The sequence below is a fragment of the Aulostomus chinensis genome, chromosome 17 (genome assembly GCF_037954235.1).
Source record: "Aulostomus chinensis isolate RoL2024-O1b breed Wild chromosome 17, RoL_Achi_v1.0, whole genome shotgun sequence".
Lineage (NCBI taxonomy): Eukaryota > Metazoa > Chordata > Actinopteri > Syngnathiformes > Aulostomidae > Aulostomus > Aulostomus chinensis.
In genome coordinates, this window is record NC_141336.1 from 12,438,660 (window position 1) to 12,455,767 (window position 17,108).

General features: G+C 42.6%; 2 protein-coding genes across 4 annotated transcripts; one reads left to right on the plus strand and one right to left on the minus strand.

Annotated features, from left to right (window-relative positions):
• Window positions 1–3,658: 3,658 nt before the first annotated feature.
• Window positions 3,659–9,920, plus strand: LOC147246318 (tumor necrosis factor ligand superfamily member 10-like). 3 transcript variants are annotated; one of them, XM_086182923.1, is made up of 7 exons: window positions 3,659–3,742; window positions 3,839–3,928; window positions 4,956–5,117; window positions 6,867–6,912; window positions 7,020–7,136; window positions 8,348–8,580; window positions 9,225–9,920. In XM_086182923.1, exons 1-7 carry the CDS (start codon window positions 3,692–3,694, stop codon window positions 9,432–9,434), a joined length of 909 nt encoding a protein of 302 aa, XP_086039049.1. In that variant the 5' UTR covers window positions 3,659–3,691; the 3' UTR covers window positions 9,435–9,920. The 3 variants fall into 3 exon arrangements, with proteins under 3 accessions (XP_086039049.1, XP_086039047.1, XP_086039048.1); XM_086182921.1 differs by having other exon boundaries at window positions 3,691–3,928; XM_086182922.1 differs by having other exon boundaries at window positions 3,691–3,928; window positions 4,962–5,117.
• Window positions 9,921–10,659: 739 nt separating this feature from the next.
• On the minus strand, window positions 10,660–17,085 carry msl2a (MSL complex subunit 2a). Its single transcript, XM_086182920.1, has 3 exons — window positions 16,045–17,085; window positions 13,196–14,601; window positions 10,660–12,879 (listed from the first exon to the last, which is right to left on the minus strand). Exons 1-3 carry the CDS (start codon window positions 16,184–16,186, stop codon window positions 12,577–12,579), a joined length of 1,851 nt encoding a protein of 616 aa, XP_086039046.1. The 5' UTR covers window positions 16,187–17,085; the 3' UTR covers window positions 10,660–12,576.
• Between the last annotated feature and the right edge of the window lie 23 nt (window positions 17,086–17,108).

Consider the following 17,108-nt stretch of genomic DNA (forward strand, 5'->3'; position numbering starts at 1 on the left):
ACCAGGAGGAACACAGTAGAAGCCTCAGGGGAGGGAAAGTGGAGTCGAGGACAAAAGAGCATAAACCTTCCTTAAAATCCATTAAAATGTGTCTTTGGTATTTTACTAAAGTTGTTTGTTTGAGAAACTTTTTTTCCTGCAAAGAAGCAGCAACTGCTTATGCTTTTCTGTTTCCAGTTGTTCTTATAACTGATTTCAGGTTTAGGGTTTGGAAAATGCTTTGTTTTGAGTCACTGTGTTGAGCAGTTTCACAATACTTATAGACATCTTTTTTCGATGATTTTTGGATCCACCAAGGGATTTAAAGGCATTTTGCAACATGCTTTGTTGGATTTTTTAACAGAATATAAGACCAGACAAAGTTCTGCATGGATGATGTTCTGGAGTTTGCATCATCCTGAGCTCCCTTGATCAAAAGTTTATGGGATTTTCAATCAAAGCTGAAAATAAACTCTTTAAAACCTTTTTTCATAATAATAATCTTTACTAATGAGATGTTAAATCTGCTGCAGATGAATGACGTCAATGTCGCCACAATTAGCGAGTTTCAGTTAACCACTTTCTAGCAGCTGCAGTTTTTAAGACACAATAACGCTTACAAAGTCCAGAGAGTGATATTTACTGAGGGTGGCATGGTGGTGCAGTGGTTAGCGCTCTTGCCTCACAACAAGAAGGTTGGAAGTTCAAGTCCCAGTTCAGGCTCAGGATCTTTCTGTGTGGAGTCTGCATGTTCTCCCTGTTCCTGTGTGGGTTCTCTCTGGTACTCCAGCTTCCTCCCACAGTCCAAAGACATCAAGAGGGGAGGCTGATTGATACTCTAAATTGACTGTAGGTGTGACTGTGAGTGTGAATGGTTGTCTGTCTCTATGTGTTGGTCCTGTGATGGACTGGTGACCTGTCCAGGGTGAACCCTGCCTCTCACTCAAAAGCTGCTGGGATAGCCTCCAGCCCCCCCGCAACCCTTAATAGGAATAAGCGGAGGAAATGGATGGTCACCATGGTAGGATGGTGTAACAGTCATTTCAATTATTCAAACTTAATAAAATGGTGGGGGAAAAATGCAACTCTGTCTTTTTTTGGCTTCATTTTTTTACTTTCTTGTTTGATCATCTCCAGTGCACGAAATGCATACAAAGCTGCTCCTCGAATACACTTAAACAAGCTAGCCCGTCTGCAGTGGTTAGCACTGTGGCCTCACAGCAAGAAGGTTCCGGGTTTGAGTCCCGGCTCAGGCACGGGATCTTTCTGTGTGGAGTCTCCATGTTCTCCCCGTGCCTGCGTGGGTTCTCTCCGGGTACTCCGGCTTCTTCCCACCATCCAAAAACATGCAATTGGGAACTAGGCTGATTGATGCTCTAACCTAGACCCATCTAATCTAACCCATACCTAGACCGTAGGTATGAACGTGCGTGTGAATGGTTGTTCGTCTCTCTATGTTGGCCCTGCGATGGACTGGCGACCTGTCCAGGGTGAACCCCGCCTCTCGCCCGTTGACGCTGGGATAGGCTCCAGCCCCCCCGCGACCCTTAATGTGTAGGAATAAGCGGAAGATGACGATGGATGGATGGAAGCTAGCCCGTGTTGGGGGATGGGGATGTCTCCAGCAGAGGTCAAAGGTCATCTGGAAATTGTGTTTATCGTGGGTTTTTAGGAGGATGGATTTGATGTTGTTCTACACGCACACACACACACACACACACACACACACACACACACACACACACACAAACAGTTCCTCTGTTTCCATGAGACTATAGACAGGTATGGCTCTCAGGGTGTCATCTTCCCTCCCCAAGGCTGCAGTCTTCACATATCACTCACCTTCACTGTGACAAGCCTGGGAATACACTCACTTTAAGGAAGCCTCTTATCCTTTTCGCTTCCTCATTTTTGAATCTCAATCAACAGAGGAAACAAAGTAAATTGTTGTTTTCCTGAGGCCCAACTACACCTCTGGATGAAATGTGTAGCGCATGGCCGTATAGCATGTATACCAGGGTGATATTAAGGTTAAATACGGCTCCTGATTGTTAGGAAAGTTATGCACATCCAAAAGTGTAAACCCCCTTTAGCTCAACTCTCACTTCCGCTCACTGACAATGGAACAAAGTTTAGAGGTAAAGGAATGAAAGCACCAGAATCACTCAAGGTTAAGTTGTGCAGATTGAATGACTCCCCTGATACAATGCTACTTAGAGCTACACTGCAGCCATAACAATGGTGGGTCATTTGGCACAAATCGACAAACATACTCTCAGATCATGGTACAATAGCAGGAAAGAGAAGAAAAAGGGAGGTTTTTATCTTGAGACTGTGCTGATACCTAAACACTCATGCAGTGATGCTGAAAACGCGAGAGAAAATAGGCAGAAAATTAACATTTTGATTATTGTAATTTTGTTGCGCTCAAATTTGCAGCTGCTGCTTGTTTAAACTGAACTGGAATCGAGAACTTAATATCTTAATGAGCAACATTTTTCCACTTATTGTTTCCAGAACCTCAGAGATTTCTCTAAACTACCCCATGAATCAAATTTATGACACTGGAGATCATAAAAATGATTTATCACCCACTGAATTGCTTTGTTCTGGTTTATGGCTGACATTTGAACTGAGCATGATTCAGTACCACAAAGTTATATCGTCAACTGTACTTAATAAGACATTAGAAAACACAGAGGAAGCTGTCAGTCCTCCTGCAAAGAACACAAACTTGGGAAGTCCCTCTGAGCTCATCACACGCATTTGTTTCAATTTTGTCCTTTCCTGTTCGGAAATTGCATTTCTTTAAAATGCTGTGACATAAAACAAATCCCTTTATGCTCTAAATACGTCGATGTATTTGTTTTCAATCAATGTTCACCAGCATCTTTATCCAATCTACATTTGACCCAGTAAGACATCCTTGCCATATTGTCTGCTTTTACAAAGATAATAGTGTAAATCTTTGATTAACGCCGTACATCTTTATTATTACTAGGGCTGTAGGTTGTAATCGTGTGGTACTCTTGATCTTTAATGAGCACTAAAGGGATACAACCTTTTCAAAGTTGTTGTCTTGAGAAAATTGACCTTTCCTTTTTTCTCAAGATAAGTTACTTTGAACACTGGCTTTAGGGGGGCTGGTGTTCTCCCCATAGTCCCTCCGTTGTGTGTGTGTTGCTTCAGTGATGCGGCGCAGAAAACAAAAGTGAATTATTTTAAGATGATTGAGACACGCTATTCCCAAGTATTCCCAAGTATTCCCAAATATCTCGCAGTCACGCAAATGAAAATATCAACCTGTGATCAGGACGATGACCCCAGGCCTTGGGGTAACAATGATGGCATTAAAAATGAAAGTTGTCAACCAAAACTTATAAATCGAAATCTTTGTAAAAAAAAAAAAATAAAATAAAAAATTATATATATATATATATAATATACTTATAATTAATAGCAGAGTGCTGGGACAACTACAGTTCTTTTCTTATATTCCAATTTAGGAATCTGAATTGAAAGAAAAAAAATCATTCTGTGTGAAATATAAGATGTTATTCCATCATTATCTTCCTTACTTTGTCTCAGCTGCTCCCATAGCATGAGCGATCTCTCACATTTCCCACAGCATTGAAGGCGTCCTGAGGTGACATGTGCTGCTCTTGAGGCTGCTGTAACCCTCCATACTCGACCGTGCTGCTGCTCCACCTACATGCAAACTGCTCTTCTGCCTCCTGACAGAAGAAGCAGGAACGTTGCAGAAGTCGGTCGGACTTTTCCTGCGTGTAGTTTGCAAGTATTTCCGTCCTCGTCGGGACTTCTTTCACTGACTGATATGGCCGTTTCTGTCTCTCTCCAGGGTCTGTGGCTCATCATACTGACCGCAATCCTCCTCCAGACCCTGGCGGTTGTTGTCAGTTTTATGTACTTCAACAAAGTCCTGAACACGGTAAGATACGCGCGCGCGCGTGTGTGTGTTTGTGTGTGTGTGTTTGTGTGTGTTTTCCCGGGAATCCAACAGATAGAGGAGGTGAAGAGGGTTGACGATAACATAGCAGGACTGGGATTCATTATTAACGTTGGAGGGAGGGATAACACAGCAGGGACCCAGTTTCAAAAGAGTCTCCATCGGAATGTAGGACTGAGACATTACTAATACTGTTCTGAATTCAGTGCTACATGCTTGTAATAACAGAGTAATAAATTGCACTTAAAAGCCATGTAGTATAAATGAGCACTCTAGTAATGCCAATTAGATGAAGTAAGTCATGAAATACTATCAATCACAAACAGATAGGAATCTGATCCGGAACGGTACTGCCTTTACATTTAAAATGTATTTATAATTTCAGTTGTAATTCAGGTTTATTTATAGGTGTCTCATCATTCAAAACCATGCAGGAATTTCTGCCCTTCACTGGACAATAATAGAGGAGAAAGTCCAGAGAGCAGATAACAGAAAACAATAGAAGGAAATGAGACTGGTTAGTGAGGGGTCAGAGGTCATTACAACCCAAGGCAACGTGACAAATTAAAGGAAAAGCTGGAATGCATGAATGGAGGATCAAATATCCCAGAATATATTCCAAGATGCAGATTTGGCTTTTTGGCATCCCAGTTATTTAATAAAAATTATGTATTTTTTAGGCTTATATAGATATTATAACGAGCAGAAAATGTTGTTTAATCTCCATATAAAGGTGACAGAACTGTCAACTGGCTGTCAGGTAACTTAAACAACTTGCTGAGACACAAACCAGACTTAAGACCGGTTCAATGGGGACAGTCTGTGCAGTCAGGGACAAAAGTTGAGTCCCACTTCAGTCAAATAGTGTTTTGAATCATTTTTTGGTTTAGTTTAAGGATTAGTGTTTGCTAAGATTCCAGGACATTAACTTATGTAAATATCCTAAAAGTGACAAACAATACACTGCGTGTTTTTGTCAAACACTCATAATTTGTTTCGTTTTTCTCAGATGCAGGAGAATTTCTCCCAGAGCAGCGTCTCCTGTTTGATGAACACCAATCCCCGGTATGATGGTGATGATGATGACGGTGCTGATGATGATTCAGCTGCTGATGATAAGAGCGATCCCTGCTGGCAAGTCACGCAACAACTCCACAACCATATTGAGAAGGTTTTTCTTTTATTTTGTAATTTATTGTAATTTCATTTTGTTCCAAATAAGAGCCGTCACCATATCAGACAAGTTGGCATCACATCAAAGCAACAAAGAGTTTGGGTTTGTTTGTGGGGGAAGTAGGGGGCGTTAAAACAAGGTCAGTGTGTGCTGCTGGGATGAGTTGTTTATTTTTATTTTTCCGGCCAACCTGTGAAGTTAGCATCGCCACCGCTTCCCTCAATCAGAAACTGTTCATTTTTTAATTGGCTTTTGAATTACAGAGGGATGCAAGCACCGTGAGGAAAAACAAATGGTCTGATCTTCACACGTGAACTCTTCTTTTATCATTTTTGAAACGCAAATGTATTTGTAGATGGTACTAAGCTAATGCCATGCTACAAAGAAACGACTACACATATGCATGACTTCAATATCTCAATAAATAGCTTTGTCCATTAAGCCTCTAGTTAGCATCTGCAATCCATAGGACACTTCAAATCTTTGAGATTCTTATGTCGGAGTACAAATAAAATCTTAGCTTGTGTTAACCACGGATATTTAACCATGAACCAAATTTTTTTTTTTTTCAACTGAAGTTCAATAATGCTAACTCGTTAGCGCTCAAGTACTATGCTTAAATTCAACGATGAGGTATCTGTACTTTACTTGAGACTTTGTATTTTAAGGTACTTTGTTCTTGCTTCATTTCACTACAATGTCTGAACCCAGACAGCTACGAGTTACTTGAAGAGAAAGATTTTGCTCAGAAAATACAATAAAACTAGAATGAAGGAGGTCTACTTTCCTCTATGCAGCCTGCCAACTTCAATAGTACATAATCAGAGTGGCAAACTTGAGCCGACACCACATTAACATGACCTTTAGAGGTTAGTGGTTGGAGAACTGAATGCTCCTCACCATTCGAATATAGAAATATCACATAGAAATGTGTACTTTTCCTTTGGAGTTTGAACTCAACTCCAAATCCAATACCTTTCTACTTCTCCTTAAGTAGAATTTTGAAGGTAAACTTTTACTTTTACCAAAATACTATTTTTATCTGCGTATTTCTACATTTACTGGAGTAAAGGAACTGTGTACTTCTTCCACCACCGGTTTTAGGACTGTAGCCGCAGAGCAAACCCTGATGATAGATGAGTGCCTTCGGCTCTACACTGTCCAAACGGGTTTTTTCATCATTGTTGTTTTTTTGGTTTTAAAATATGGGTTACAATGTCAAAAATCTACATCTGTGTAGTGTAGAATTAAAAGTACTGGCTTACAGCAAAAACTCAAGTTCAGTCCCCAACACTGGCGATGCGCTTTACAAGAACTAATTGTATTTGGAATGATTTGATTACTTACTCAATCTCTTACTCTTTTTCTTTTTTTTAAATTTAAAAACCATAATTCATTGATTGTATTTATTGTAGAGTTTGTATTTTGATCGTGTATACTGACACTGTTACTCCAGTTTTAACAGTGTTCCAGCATGTCCAGGGACTCCAACTTATCATTCATTAACTCTTTTAAGAGAGTAAAAAGAATTTCACCATTCCTCCCCATCAACTCGAAAAGACGCTGACTCACCAGGAAGAATGATACAATTACATGTCAACAGAGGAGATGTTATGGAGTGATGATGATGATGATGATGATTCCTGGAGTTTTAAGAGCCCTGCTGGTTTTTTAATATTTAGAGGCGGTGTGTGGTTTGAATCCTTCAATTTGCTGACCCGTTCATTATTTCCTTATCTCTGTCAGACGATGGCGGACAGATTCCACAGGGAGATATCCACAGCTATGAGAAGTAAGAACAAAGCCAGCATTGACTCTTAGTAACAGGCAGAGGAATTATTTTCTCCACTAAAAATGCCTTGCTTGTGTTTCTTATCCGTCTGCTTGTGTTTGCCACAGATAAACTGACAGGAGTACTCCCTGTTTTTAGCCCTGGGGTCCAAGGGGTCCCCCTTCCGAAAGTTGCTGCCCATGTGACTGCTGTCATCTCGTCCACAGAGTCTCCAACGGCAGAAGGTATATGTGTGAATCTGTTAGTGTTTGTGATGAGAGAGAAAGCACAATTCATAGCTGTCACACAAGAGATGTTATTCCCGTGACGCCTCGTCCCAACGACGTTCGACCTGTGAACGCTCAGCCGCTTTCCAGAACCAGAGGTGAGGAATGTGCTGGAGGCGTCCCGCTCCGCTCTCAGATTCACCTACGTGTCTGTCAGGCCCTGCAGATATGCAGCTGTGTTATTCTTGTCACAACCTGAAAAAGTCCTGCATTTACCTTTTTGACCTGTCAGTGACGAGAGCTGCAAATGACCTGACAAGCACATTTGCAGGAATTGTAGATCCTCAGGTGATGCCGTTTTCGTGAAGTATTTTTCCATTTTCAACACTAATTTCAAACTATTTAGAGGACGCTTTACTGCTTGTTAGCTTAGCACAATGAATGGTAGTGAATGGGGAATGTTAGCACCCCTCTGTCAAACGTTATCAATTACACATTTTTCAAAAACTCCACCTGAATTAATATAACTGGGAGCTTGCATAACGTTCACCGTGAAATAACAATTGAATATTGTGTGTCTGAACTCATTTCCTGACTGTGATTTGCTGTCGCTCCTCAAAACTTTACCCAAAGAAACAGAACATTTGTGGCTAGAAGAATGATGTGCACTACTTACCATGGCTGACTTTACAAGAGAACATGAGGAGGATTACTTCTTGACAAAACAAGATCCTGAACCTGATCTATTTGATTACTATTAACTGAGGTATGCTGATCTCTTCCGTTCATTGTGCTAAGCTACTAGCGGTTAGCTGGTCTCTGTGGGTCTCAGCTCAGTAATGCACAGACAGAGGAAAGAAGGGTACTTCTTCTTATCTGGCTCTGGGGAGGATGGTAATTAAATCTAATCCCAAAAAGTTGGCGGGGTCCTCGAAGTTTTTTGTTTTTTTTGTTTTTATTCTGCAGGGAATTTATTTCTAAATATGGAAAGTTGATCATCTTTTTCATTTTTTCCCACAAACCACTCAAATTGGCCGAACGCTCATTTTCCCCCACTGAAAATGTAGTTGTCATTCAATTCACCAAAAATTTGGAAAACCCCCCCCCTTTTTTTTTCCCTGAGCACCGGCATATAGGTGCCCAGCAATGACTGAAATATTTTTTTCTTGATTTTTAGTGACTGGCTATGTATTTGTGGGTATTACTCCTGTTTGTATGTGCTGTTGCAGGCTCGCGGAGCAGCAGGGGCTACCTGGGGGAGCGTGTGAGAGCCTGGGAGGGACAGAGAGGTTTGTCCTTCTTACAGAATATGGAGCTGAGCGGAGGAGAGCTGCTGGTGCCCAGAGCAGGCCTCTACTACATCTACGCCCAGACCTACTTTAGACTCACGTCCACCGGGGAGACAGAGGGGGAGGCAAAGGAGGAGGACGGAGCTCAGCTCGTCCAGTACATTTATAAAAAGGTTGGGCTTTTGTCTGCGATTGATTAGATAAATGATCTTCTCTGTTGGTTTAATCACAGTTATGTTTTCATTACTTGTATCTCTAAGAAATGAGAGTAAGCACTACATAAACATAGTATACATTCAATTCTACATGCCATTACTGCAAGATAACGAATACATCATAACTGAACATTTGTAAGAATAGGAAAGATTCGCCCGAAATGTAGAACAAAAGTGTTTATTAAGGCCACCACTGAAATCGAGTCGCTGCAAATCCTTTCATTTTTTTCTTTTAGCTGCTTAACCAATACAATTTTGAAACCTTTACAGAAATAGAATTTCTAGAAGATATCTGAAAAATACACGTTTTCCTTCAAGTGCTGAACATTTTGATATTCTATTAGTTCCTGTAGATGAAAGCAGGGAGTCGAAGGAACTTTAAAAACAAATGGAAAATAGTAATAAACCTTAGAATCTCATGAATTTTAAATTTGTAATTGACTCACATTTAAAAGAAAAACATCCAACTCCATTTAATTCCTGACAAATGTAAAGCTAGTAAAATTAGTACCAGTTCACTGCTACATAACTCCCGACCGTAATGTTCGAGCCGTCATTTGATCATAGAGGTTTTGATCTTGTTTTGGTGGTGTGGCCCACAGATGAGTTCCTACACTGTTCCCATCCTGCTGATGAAATCGTCCAGGAGTGCCTGCTGGCCGCGTGGTCACGAGCCGGGCCTGTTCTCCCTGCATCAGGCTGGAACTGCATTTCTGCAGCCTGCTGATCACCTCTTTGTCACTGTTAGCAATGTCAGCGCCATGGAGATGGACGGGAGAGCCAGTTACTTCGGGGCGTTCCTTGTTGGATAAAGAGAGAGAGAACCTTCAAAGGGATTTCTTAGAAGACAGAAAAGTGTCTGTCGGTCTGTCAGAGGGTACAAGACTGGAAGAGTGTAAGAAAAGGAGCTTCTTCAGGACCGTGACGCCGTAGGGGTTCATGAAACTGAGCTGCGCTGACGGAATCTCACTCTCACCCAAAATGGCGATGTGGAAGGAGCCCCAGCAGAGCCGTCACTATCAACTGTCACAAACGCTGACAAACAGAACGACGGAGCAAAGATGGTCAGAGCGGTGCATTGAGAGCACGGCACACTCGATGCAGCACCTCCGCCATGACGTTTGCTTGTTTGTTCGCATGTGTTTGTGTGTGTGAGGCAACACTGTCAAGCGCTTTGTTTAATATAGAGAAGGTGCAATATGAAAGAAATACATTTACCATTAAGATACCGATAGAGACAAGTATGAATGACTTCTTTTGAGTTGTAGAGGGAGTCGTTTAGCACACATGACATTTGACTCATCTTTTACCAAAAATATATCAGAAAGCCATGGGGCAAGATTTAAGAAGGGATTATGAAAGAAGCTTGTTTTGTGTTTACAGTACTTGTGGCTGTATCTGATGTCCTGTGGCTTTAAAGAGAACTCCCTGATCTGTAATGAATGCATGAATTGTGTTTTGACATATTCACACGGATAAATATGCCACTTTCTCAGTTGTCCTGCTCTTAGTTTTGACATTTCTTTTGAACCCTCCTCACCCACCCGTGAGATTGTTTCGGTTTGTGAACCATCGAAATGTCTCGTCACTGTCGATCAAAAGTCACTTCTCTACATGCAAAACCCCACCTGCTGAAGCACACCGAGATACGATTCAAAGCTCTAGAACATCTACTGACGTGAGAAACCGTAAAATTATGCCCCTTTTTCCGTTGTAGGATCTTCCCCCGGGAACTTCGAAATTTTGGAGGAACCACTTCTGTTTCAAATGCAGGAACGAGGACAAAGGTTTAGAAGACAGCATCTTCTGAATTTCTAGGAGTTATCAGGGTGGTTCTTTTTTCAACCGTGCAGTTCTGACTGCTTCTGTTCTCGTCACATTTACTTCAGCTGTTACTTGGTGCTATATTATGGATACTTGATGTGGCGGAAAAACAAGAACGCGCGGGACTGATGGAGGGGTTCAAGACAACATCCCGCGAGAATAACAAGTGACCAACAATGAAAAAGTGCTTTTTTTTCTTCTTTCTTTTTTTAGACATTTGCATAATTTATGTGGGTCTGTTGAAAAAAGGAATAAAGTTTATGGAACTTAAGGTTAAAACGGCAGCTTAAGTTGGGACCAATATTTGTACCATCAAAACTTCTAAATGGTTTTTTTTTTTTTGTGTATTCGTTTGAACGGGAAAAAAATAAAATTCCATGAACTCCAATTATCCATTGGTGTATAAAGTTGTGGTGTTCAGGATGCTCCGTCTACACACGCACAAAAAAAAAAAAAAGACAGCACTGAAAAAGTAAAAAACTATCATTTAATTCATGTTGTATTACATGTTTCCATATTATGGCAGTGAATGTTTCAGCAATAAGAGTCACTCCTCAAACAAGAGTTTTTACATTAAAAAAAAAAAAAAAACAGAAATAAAACAATACCTAAAACTAATCAGGGTTCAAGTAATGCCCAAAAGAAATACATTTTTGAAACATACACACACGCAGGAAGATATTTCATACTGTAATCCACCCGCTACTTCCTGGTCTATGAGTGAAGGTGTTGGTTTGGTCAGCCTGAGTCCTCTTCTCTCTCTCCTTCAGCCTTTCTTTTTTTGGTCACCGCGAGCAACTGGACTGACAAACATGTTGTACTTACAGCTGAGACAGTAAACACAAACACAGACAATACACAGCCTCTTGAGTTATATAGGAGGGCGTCAAGGTGCTTTGACCAGGAAAAAACAAAACAAAACAAGAAACGAAAACCAAAAACAAGTATGGTACCAAATGTCATAACTTGGTATCAAAAATAGTCTCTGAGTTGGTCTCTAATCAGTCACACAACAAGTGAAGGGGTTGGGGGTGGGGCTTGGGGGGGGGGTGCACACACAGGATGTTTTGTCATGTTACTGACAACCTATGGCTTCAGTTAATCTAAAGACACACAGTCAATCACATAATCAAAACAGAAATGGGGGGGGGGGTAATATTTTAGAAGACTGTAAAGGCGTGCACATGAGAGCTGGGGTGGGGCTCCATGTTGGTGCTCCTATTGCTATGATAACCCAGAACGTTTTTGTTTTTTTTAAACCTATTTTAATTTTGGCCAAATCAGTGTACTAAGTGCTTAAAACATATCATCCACCTCCCTACTGACATAATAGCAAATCTCAGCAGGCGTGTACACACACACACACACACACACACACACACGAGAAACTGTGGATCCAGCCAAGTGCTTTGACATTATCCTGCTGCCTTTACAATGCCTGCATCAGTCACGTTCATTAAGAGGAAGCCATTAACAGCCAACAGCACTGCCATTGAGTGAGTTGACGAGCTAATGAAAAGCTTTACAGTCTGAAGCGAGATTCTGCATTTTTAGTCTTAATTCACAATGAAGGTGTGAACACATTAAGGATTAGTAAGGGCTGTCCTGATACCAGAAACGTTAACGCTCAGAATTGGAAAATGCTGCGACAAGTGGTTGTGGTATAATAATGCTGTTTTTGTTGTCATTATGCACCAAATATTGCCCAGACATCTCACGCACGCGCGCACACACACACACACACACACAACAAACGTGAATCCTGGTGTGGGTTCCTAATATTGCCTCTTACAGTATGACTGTGGTCTATGAGCAAAAAAAGCACCTCTGAAATACAGAACAGCCTTGGAACCGAGTATAGGTGTTTAACTAGAGACAGGCAACAACACACACTGGCACACAGGCACAATACAGGAGGCTTTGGCACACCCATGCTAGTCTTACTACTCAGCATTTTCCAACACAGAAGAAGAAGAGCAGATTACAGGACAGACCCATAGCTGCCATAGATCGCCCCTCCCCCCTCTCTGGAGGAGGTGGTACAGGTTTGTCTGACAGACGCAATGATCAACCGTCACATTCAATCAGCACCGTGCTGTCTGTTAAGTTTGTTTTTGGAGTCCCAGCCTCTCATCCAATCAGCAGCTCCAGGCTGTCCTCGTAGTTGGGCTCCTGTGGGGGGCTGGGAGACAGGAAGGCCGTGGTTACAGGGGTTCCCGTTGCTGTGGCAACATTGAGTAGAGTGTTAGCGCGGATGCTGGTGGTTGCCGGGTTGCGGAGCGCCGCAGCTGCCGTGATGCTGGTGAGGTTGATGCCCAGTGTGAGTCGTGTCTGCTCCAAGGCTTTCTCTGGCACGGCGAAGGCCTCCAGCTTCTTCTCACCATTGGCCATGTAGGAGTTCTGGCAACCTCGGCAGATACAATCCAAGCATGCCTGAAAAGATGTCAGCACATGGGCAAGGAGGTTTCATGTTTTGAAATAAACAAATGGCACATAAAACCAGGAGATGTAGCGTGATTAAACAAGCATAGAAAGTTTGAGAAAAGTGTTACGGCTTCTTTCTAAAAGGCAGAAGTTGAAAAATTTCTAGATAGCATGAATCAAAAGGTGGACATTTTTTCGAAATCCGTTTGTTTTTTCTGACAATAAAAAAAACAAAAAAACACAGACATAAGAAACTCCCACCACCCAAAAACAAAACAGAGAGAGGAAACCAACAGTTTAATGTGATCAATGACCGTAGCCTCACCTTGCGGTTTGAGTAACAGGGACAACGTTGCCCCCTGCAGGTCAGGACAGAAGGATTCTGAGTGGCCCTGCCACACTTGCAACCTTTCTTCTCTACTGACTTCTTATATGGAGGCCTGACAGGTGCTGGGGGCACCAGGCAGCTTGAAAGCAACCGCTGGTCTTTGCTGCGGTCCTTGGTCTTGGAGCTGCCACTACTGCGGGCCTTGGCATGTGGTTTCTTAGGGCCCGAGTCAACATGCTTCCTGGCTCCTTTACTGTGGTTTGGTGCGGGCCGGCTGGGCTTAGGAGGCGCCCCGTTGGGAAGCGATGAGTATGTGTGTGCTGGTACAGTTAAGGAGGGTGTGTGTGGTTGGGTGTGCAGTGTTTGAGTGGGGTTTGGAGTGTGTACATGTGAGGAGGAGCCCTGTAGGATGGAGGCAATAGGGAGGGGTTTCACCTTTTCCCTGTCGCTCTCTGAATGCGATCGTTTGCGGTTAAGGCGAACTGGTGGGGGCTTGGATGTCGGAGAAGGGTCGTATGAAGAGGAGTGTATGTGAGCACCATGACTAGCCACCGCATTAGTCCTGTCAGTTTGAATTTGTGTGTAGTTGTGGGCTGTGTCCAGCTGTATGTACATTTGAGCGTGTGCTCTGTCTGTGGCTATGTGTGTGTGAGTCCTTTCTGGTTGTATATGAGGAGTATCTCCACTGGGCTGAAGGGGGTCTAAAGTCTGTAAGACCTCCTCCACACTGAGGAGCAATACCTCCCCCTCCTCCAACTCCCTGCTGCTAGAGTCCCCATCCCTGAGTGAGCACACAGTGCCTGGAGTTGGGACTAAAGGTCCAGTAGTCAGACTCAGTTCCAGGCCACCACAACCAGTATCGGTTACAGAGAGGCCGGCTCGTGGCTGCTCCTCTACCAGCTCACATACTTCCAGCTCAGGAGATGAGGGATCAAGGTCCTCAAGCATTTCTCCGTTGCATTCCTGTGGTCCGTTGGAACGGGGAGGATCAGAGGAGGAGCTCTGAGGTACAGCTGAGAGCTCAGCAGGAACAGGTGGTGCCTCAGTGGGGGTCCGGGACTCTGGGGCAGAGAGATTCACATCTTCTGGTGATAGGCTCGTGTCCTCTATCTCCATCTCCTCTTCGTGGGACATAAGCACCTCCTCTAGCAAGGCCATTATCTCTGGATTCCCTCCTACATGGCTGCTGATTAACTGCAGCAAAGGCGAATGAGTAACGTAGAGGCAGAGCTTCCTGTAGCACTGCACCAGCAGGGAGAGCTGTTTGTTCTCCTGGAAGCAGGAATAGTCCTTACACCTGCTGCATGATATCCGGATCTGCATCTTCTGGCCTTTACAGCCCAAGCAGACACAGTGCTGACACTCTGGATGTGTTGGGGAGATGGGATCCTGGAGCAGTTTACCTGAGACCAACACAAGAAGCAGCTGTTAATGGACATGCAAATTCACTGTTGATATTCTTCTTGATGAACTGATTAATTATTTCAAATACTTAAAACAACAAAACGGTTACAATATGTTCCAGCTCAAACAACACAAGTACCTTGGTTTGCTTCATCTGTCTGACTAGCACAGCAACCAAGAAAGCCTCGATTTTCCTGACTGACTTATATATCAGTTGGCGGATATATAATTTTGGTGCATTTTTTCTGATGTGCGCTGCTGTTAAACAATTATTTTTTACAGCACATAAAATGCAGAAAACAATGCATATGGTGATTTCAAAATAAAATAACTGTGTCCAGCAGAGAGCGCTCCAGCACCTCTGCCTTGCTTGTATTACTATTTTATTTTGGTCTTGAATGAAATTATCATGTATGGCAGTGTTAAATATTCGTAATAATAAAGCGATTCATTAGTTTAATAAATTAGCCTTCTTCCTTTGAAAAGTCATGTCTGTCACAAAAAAAAGAGTCCATTATCACTCCAGCACAAAAATTCACTATTGTGGTTATACGTGTTGGCAATCAGTTTTTTCTGCGATTAAATTGATATTGGGCTAAAAAAAAAATGTAATGGTGTAGTTGTAAACAATAACTGTTTAGATTTTTACTAAATAAACAGCAAGGATAATGAACAAAATTCTAAAGATCAATTTTCTCTTGAAGAAATCATTTTAGCCGCTTTGCACTTGAGGGTTTTCCACTTTAATATAAATGCTGTCAACATGAAACCTGACAGCCCCGCCGATCTGCTCACTAACATTGATCATCTGAATTGGAAATATTATATTGGTAATTTTCTGGTATTACTTGGCGGCTTACTCATGGAATCCCACACACTTTTTTTTAAATAGCTAGCTGAATTTAAAAAGGAGAGGGGTGATTAGTACTCTCTGGGTGGCTTGGTCCATGCTCCAATGATGAAAGATCAAAAATGGGGAACAAAAACATGAAAAGGTTGGAGCATCTCTGCATTACATGAATGCATAAATTATCAGCAAAACGGTCAAAGATCAGAAAATACCAAAGTGTCCTTCTGCCAAAACTGAAGCAGCAGTAAATACAACCTGTGCTGGTGTGGATATACCAGTGGCTAAGCTGAGAGTAAATAAACCATGAATAGGAAACACATGGCTCTGCAGCAGGCATAACAACAGAAGAGTCATCTGTCTTCACAAGAGGACTGATGACTGGGGCTCAGCCTCGGTTGCTAAGGAGACCGTGGTGGTGAGCACGACAAATCGTGTCAACTGTCGCGAGCACACGCACATCCAGTCAATATGAATAGTAAGCTGATGGAACGCACATTCAGACATACACAGTTCAAATCGTTTGATCATCTCCTACTGAGATGACACAATCACTAATCATGTAAAATCATAGAAATATTTTCATGATGCTTACCACAGACAAGGCATGCGAGGGACTGTCGAAAGAAAGGTAGCAGAGTGTACATGTCCGAGAAGGTGTGAGGCTGCCGTGGGTCACACTGCAGCACAGCCCGACTGGCGGACACGTACAGGGCGGTTGCATTAACAGGGTTCATAGCGGTGTGCTCCGCAGCCTCTGATAATCACGGCCCGGGGAAAAAAAAATCCACTCACACTCACTGCGACGAAGCTAAAACTAGCCAAGTCCCAGGGTTGATGGAGGGAATATATTCTGGCCTGATAGAGCAACAATCAGTCAGCCGAGTGTTTTAATGTGGACATATGAATTATTAATAACAACAATAATAGACAACGGACATGGTAAAGCGGCTATCACTAAACGCGCACAACGTTAGCTCGGCAGGTGGCTAGCTACATTTAGCATCACCGCTTCGTAGTCGCTACAATTCAGCAACGAGTCCTCCGAGATAGTAATTCAAGTTTCTGCTTTATACGGTCAGTTTTATAAGGTTAATTACTCACATTATTCCTACTACTGCCCAACAGCTAACAGAGCATCAAACCATCAAGCGAGCCATGGTCAAAGGATTAGCATTATGTAGCTAGCGATAGCTCACGGCATCAACCAAACGTCTTAGAGATGGTTGGTGTTAGCCATAGAATGCATTCAGTATCCAGCGCGGAGTCCTTATCGTCGCCGAACTGAATGATAAGCAGCTAGTAAGACCACCAATTTGTTTGGTTAGCAATTAGCTAATGGATCCCAGGCGCGCACTTGATGTAAACAAAGCTAGCCAGCTAGCATTAGCATAGCCAGCAAAATTAGCTATCGAAAATTCAAATTCCCTCGGGCCGCCTTATGACCCACGCGCAGGAGAGACATGCAGGCTGTAAAATGAGACCCTGCGATTTTGATACGTTTTGTTGTAGTACTTTGTGAGCGCCGAAAGAAACATAACGTTAGCCAACTAGCCGTTTTACAACTGCATCAATCATTCGATTCTCCACTTCCTCGCAACAACCCTCTCGACAGGCGTGATAATCACGCGAGACTTCCGCTAGTTACCGTGGTTACCG

Excerpts from the sequence above, each read along its gene's own strand:
- msl2a (XM_086182920.1), bottom strand. The coding sequence starts at position 16,186 with ATGAACCCTGTTAATGCAACCGCCCTGTACGTGTCCGCCAGTCGGGCT. Across the intron at positions 14,602-16,044 it reads CCTCGCATGCCTTGTCTGTG|GTAAACTGCTCCAGGATCCC; the intron begins GTAAGCATCATG and ends TGTTGGTCTCAG. Across the intron at positions 12,880-13,195 it reads CCTGTTACTCAAACCGCAAG|GCATGCTTGGATTGTATCTG; the intron begins GTGAGGCTACGG and ends ACATCTTTTCAG.
- LOC147246318 (XM_086182921.1), top strand. The coding sequence starts at position 3,692 with ATGCAAACTGCTCTTCTGCCTCCTGACAGAAGAAGCAGGAACGTTGCA. Across the intron at positions 3,929-4,955 it reads TCAACAAAGTCCTGAACACG|ATGCAGGAGAATTTCTCCCA; the intron begins GTAAGATACGCG and ends CGTTTTTCTCAG. Across the intron at positions 5,118-6,866 it reads TCCACAACCATATTGAGAAG|ACGATGGCGGACAGATTCCA; the intron begins GTTTTTCTTTTA and ends TATCTCTGTCAG.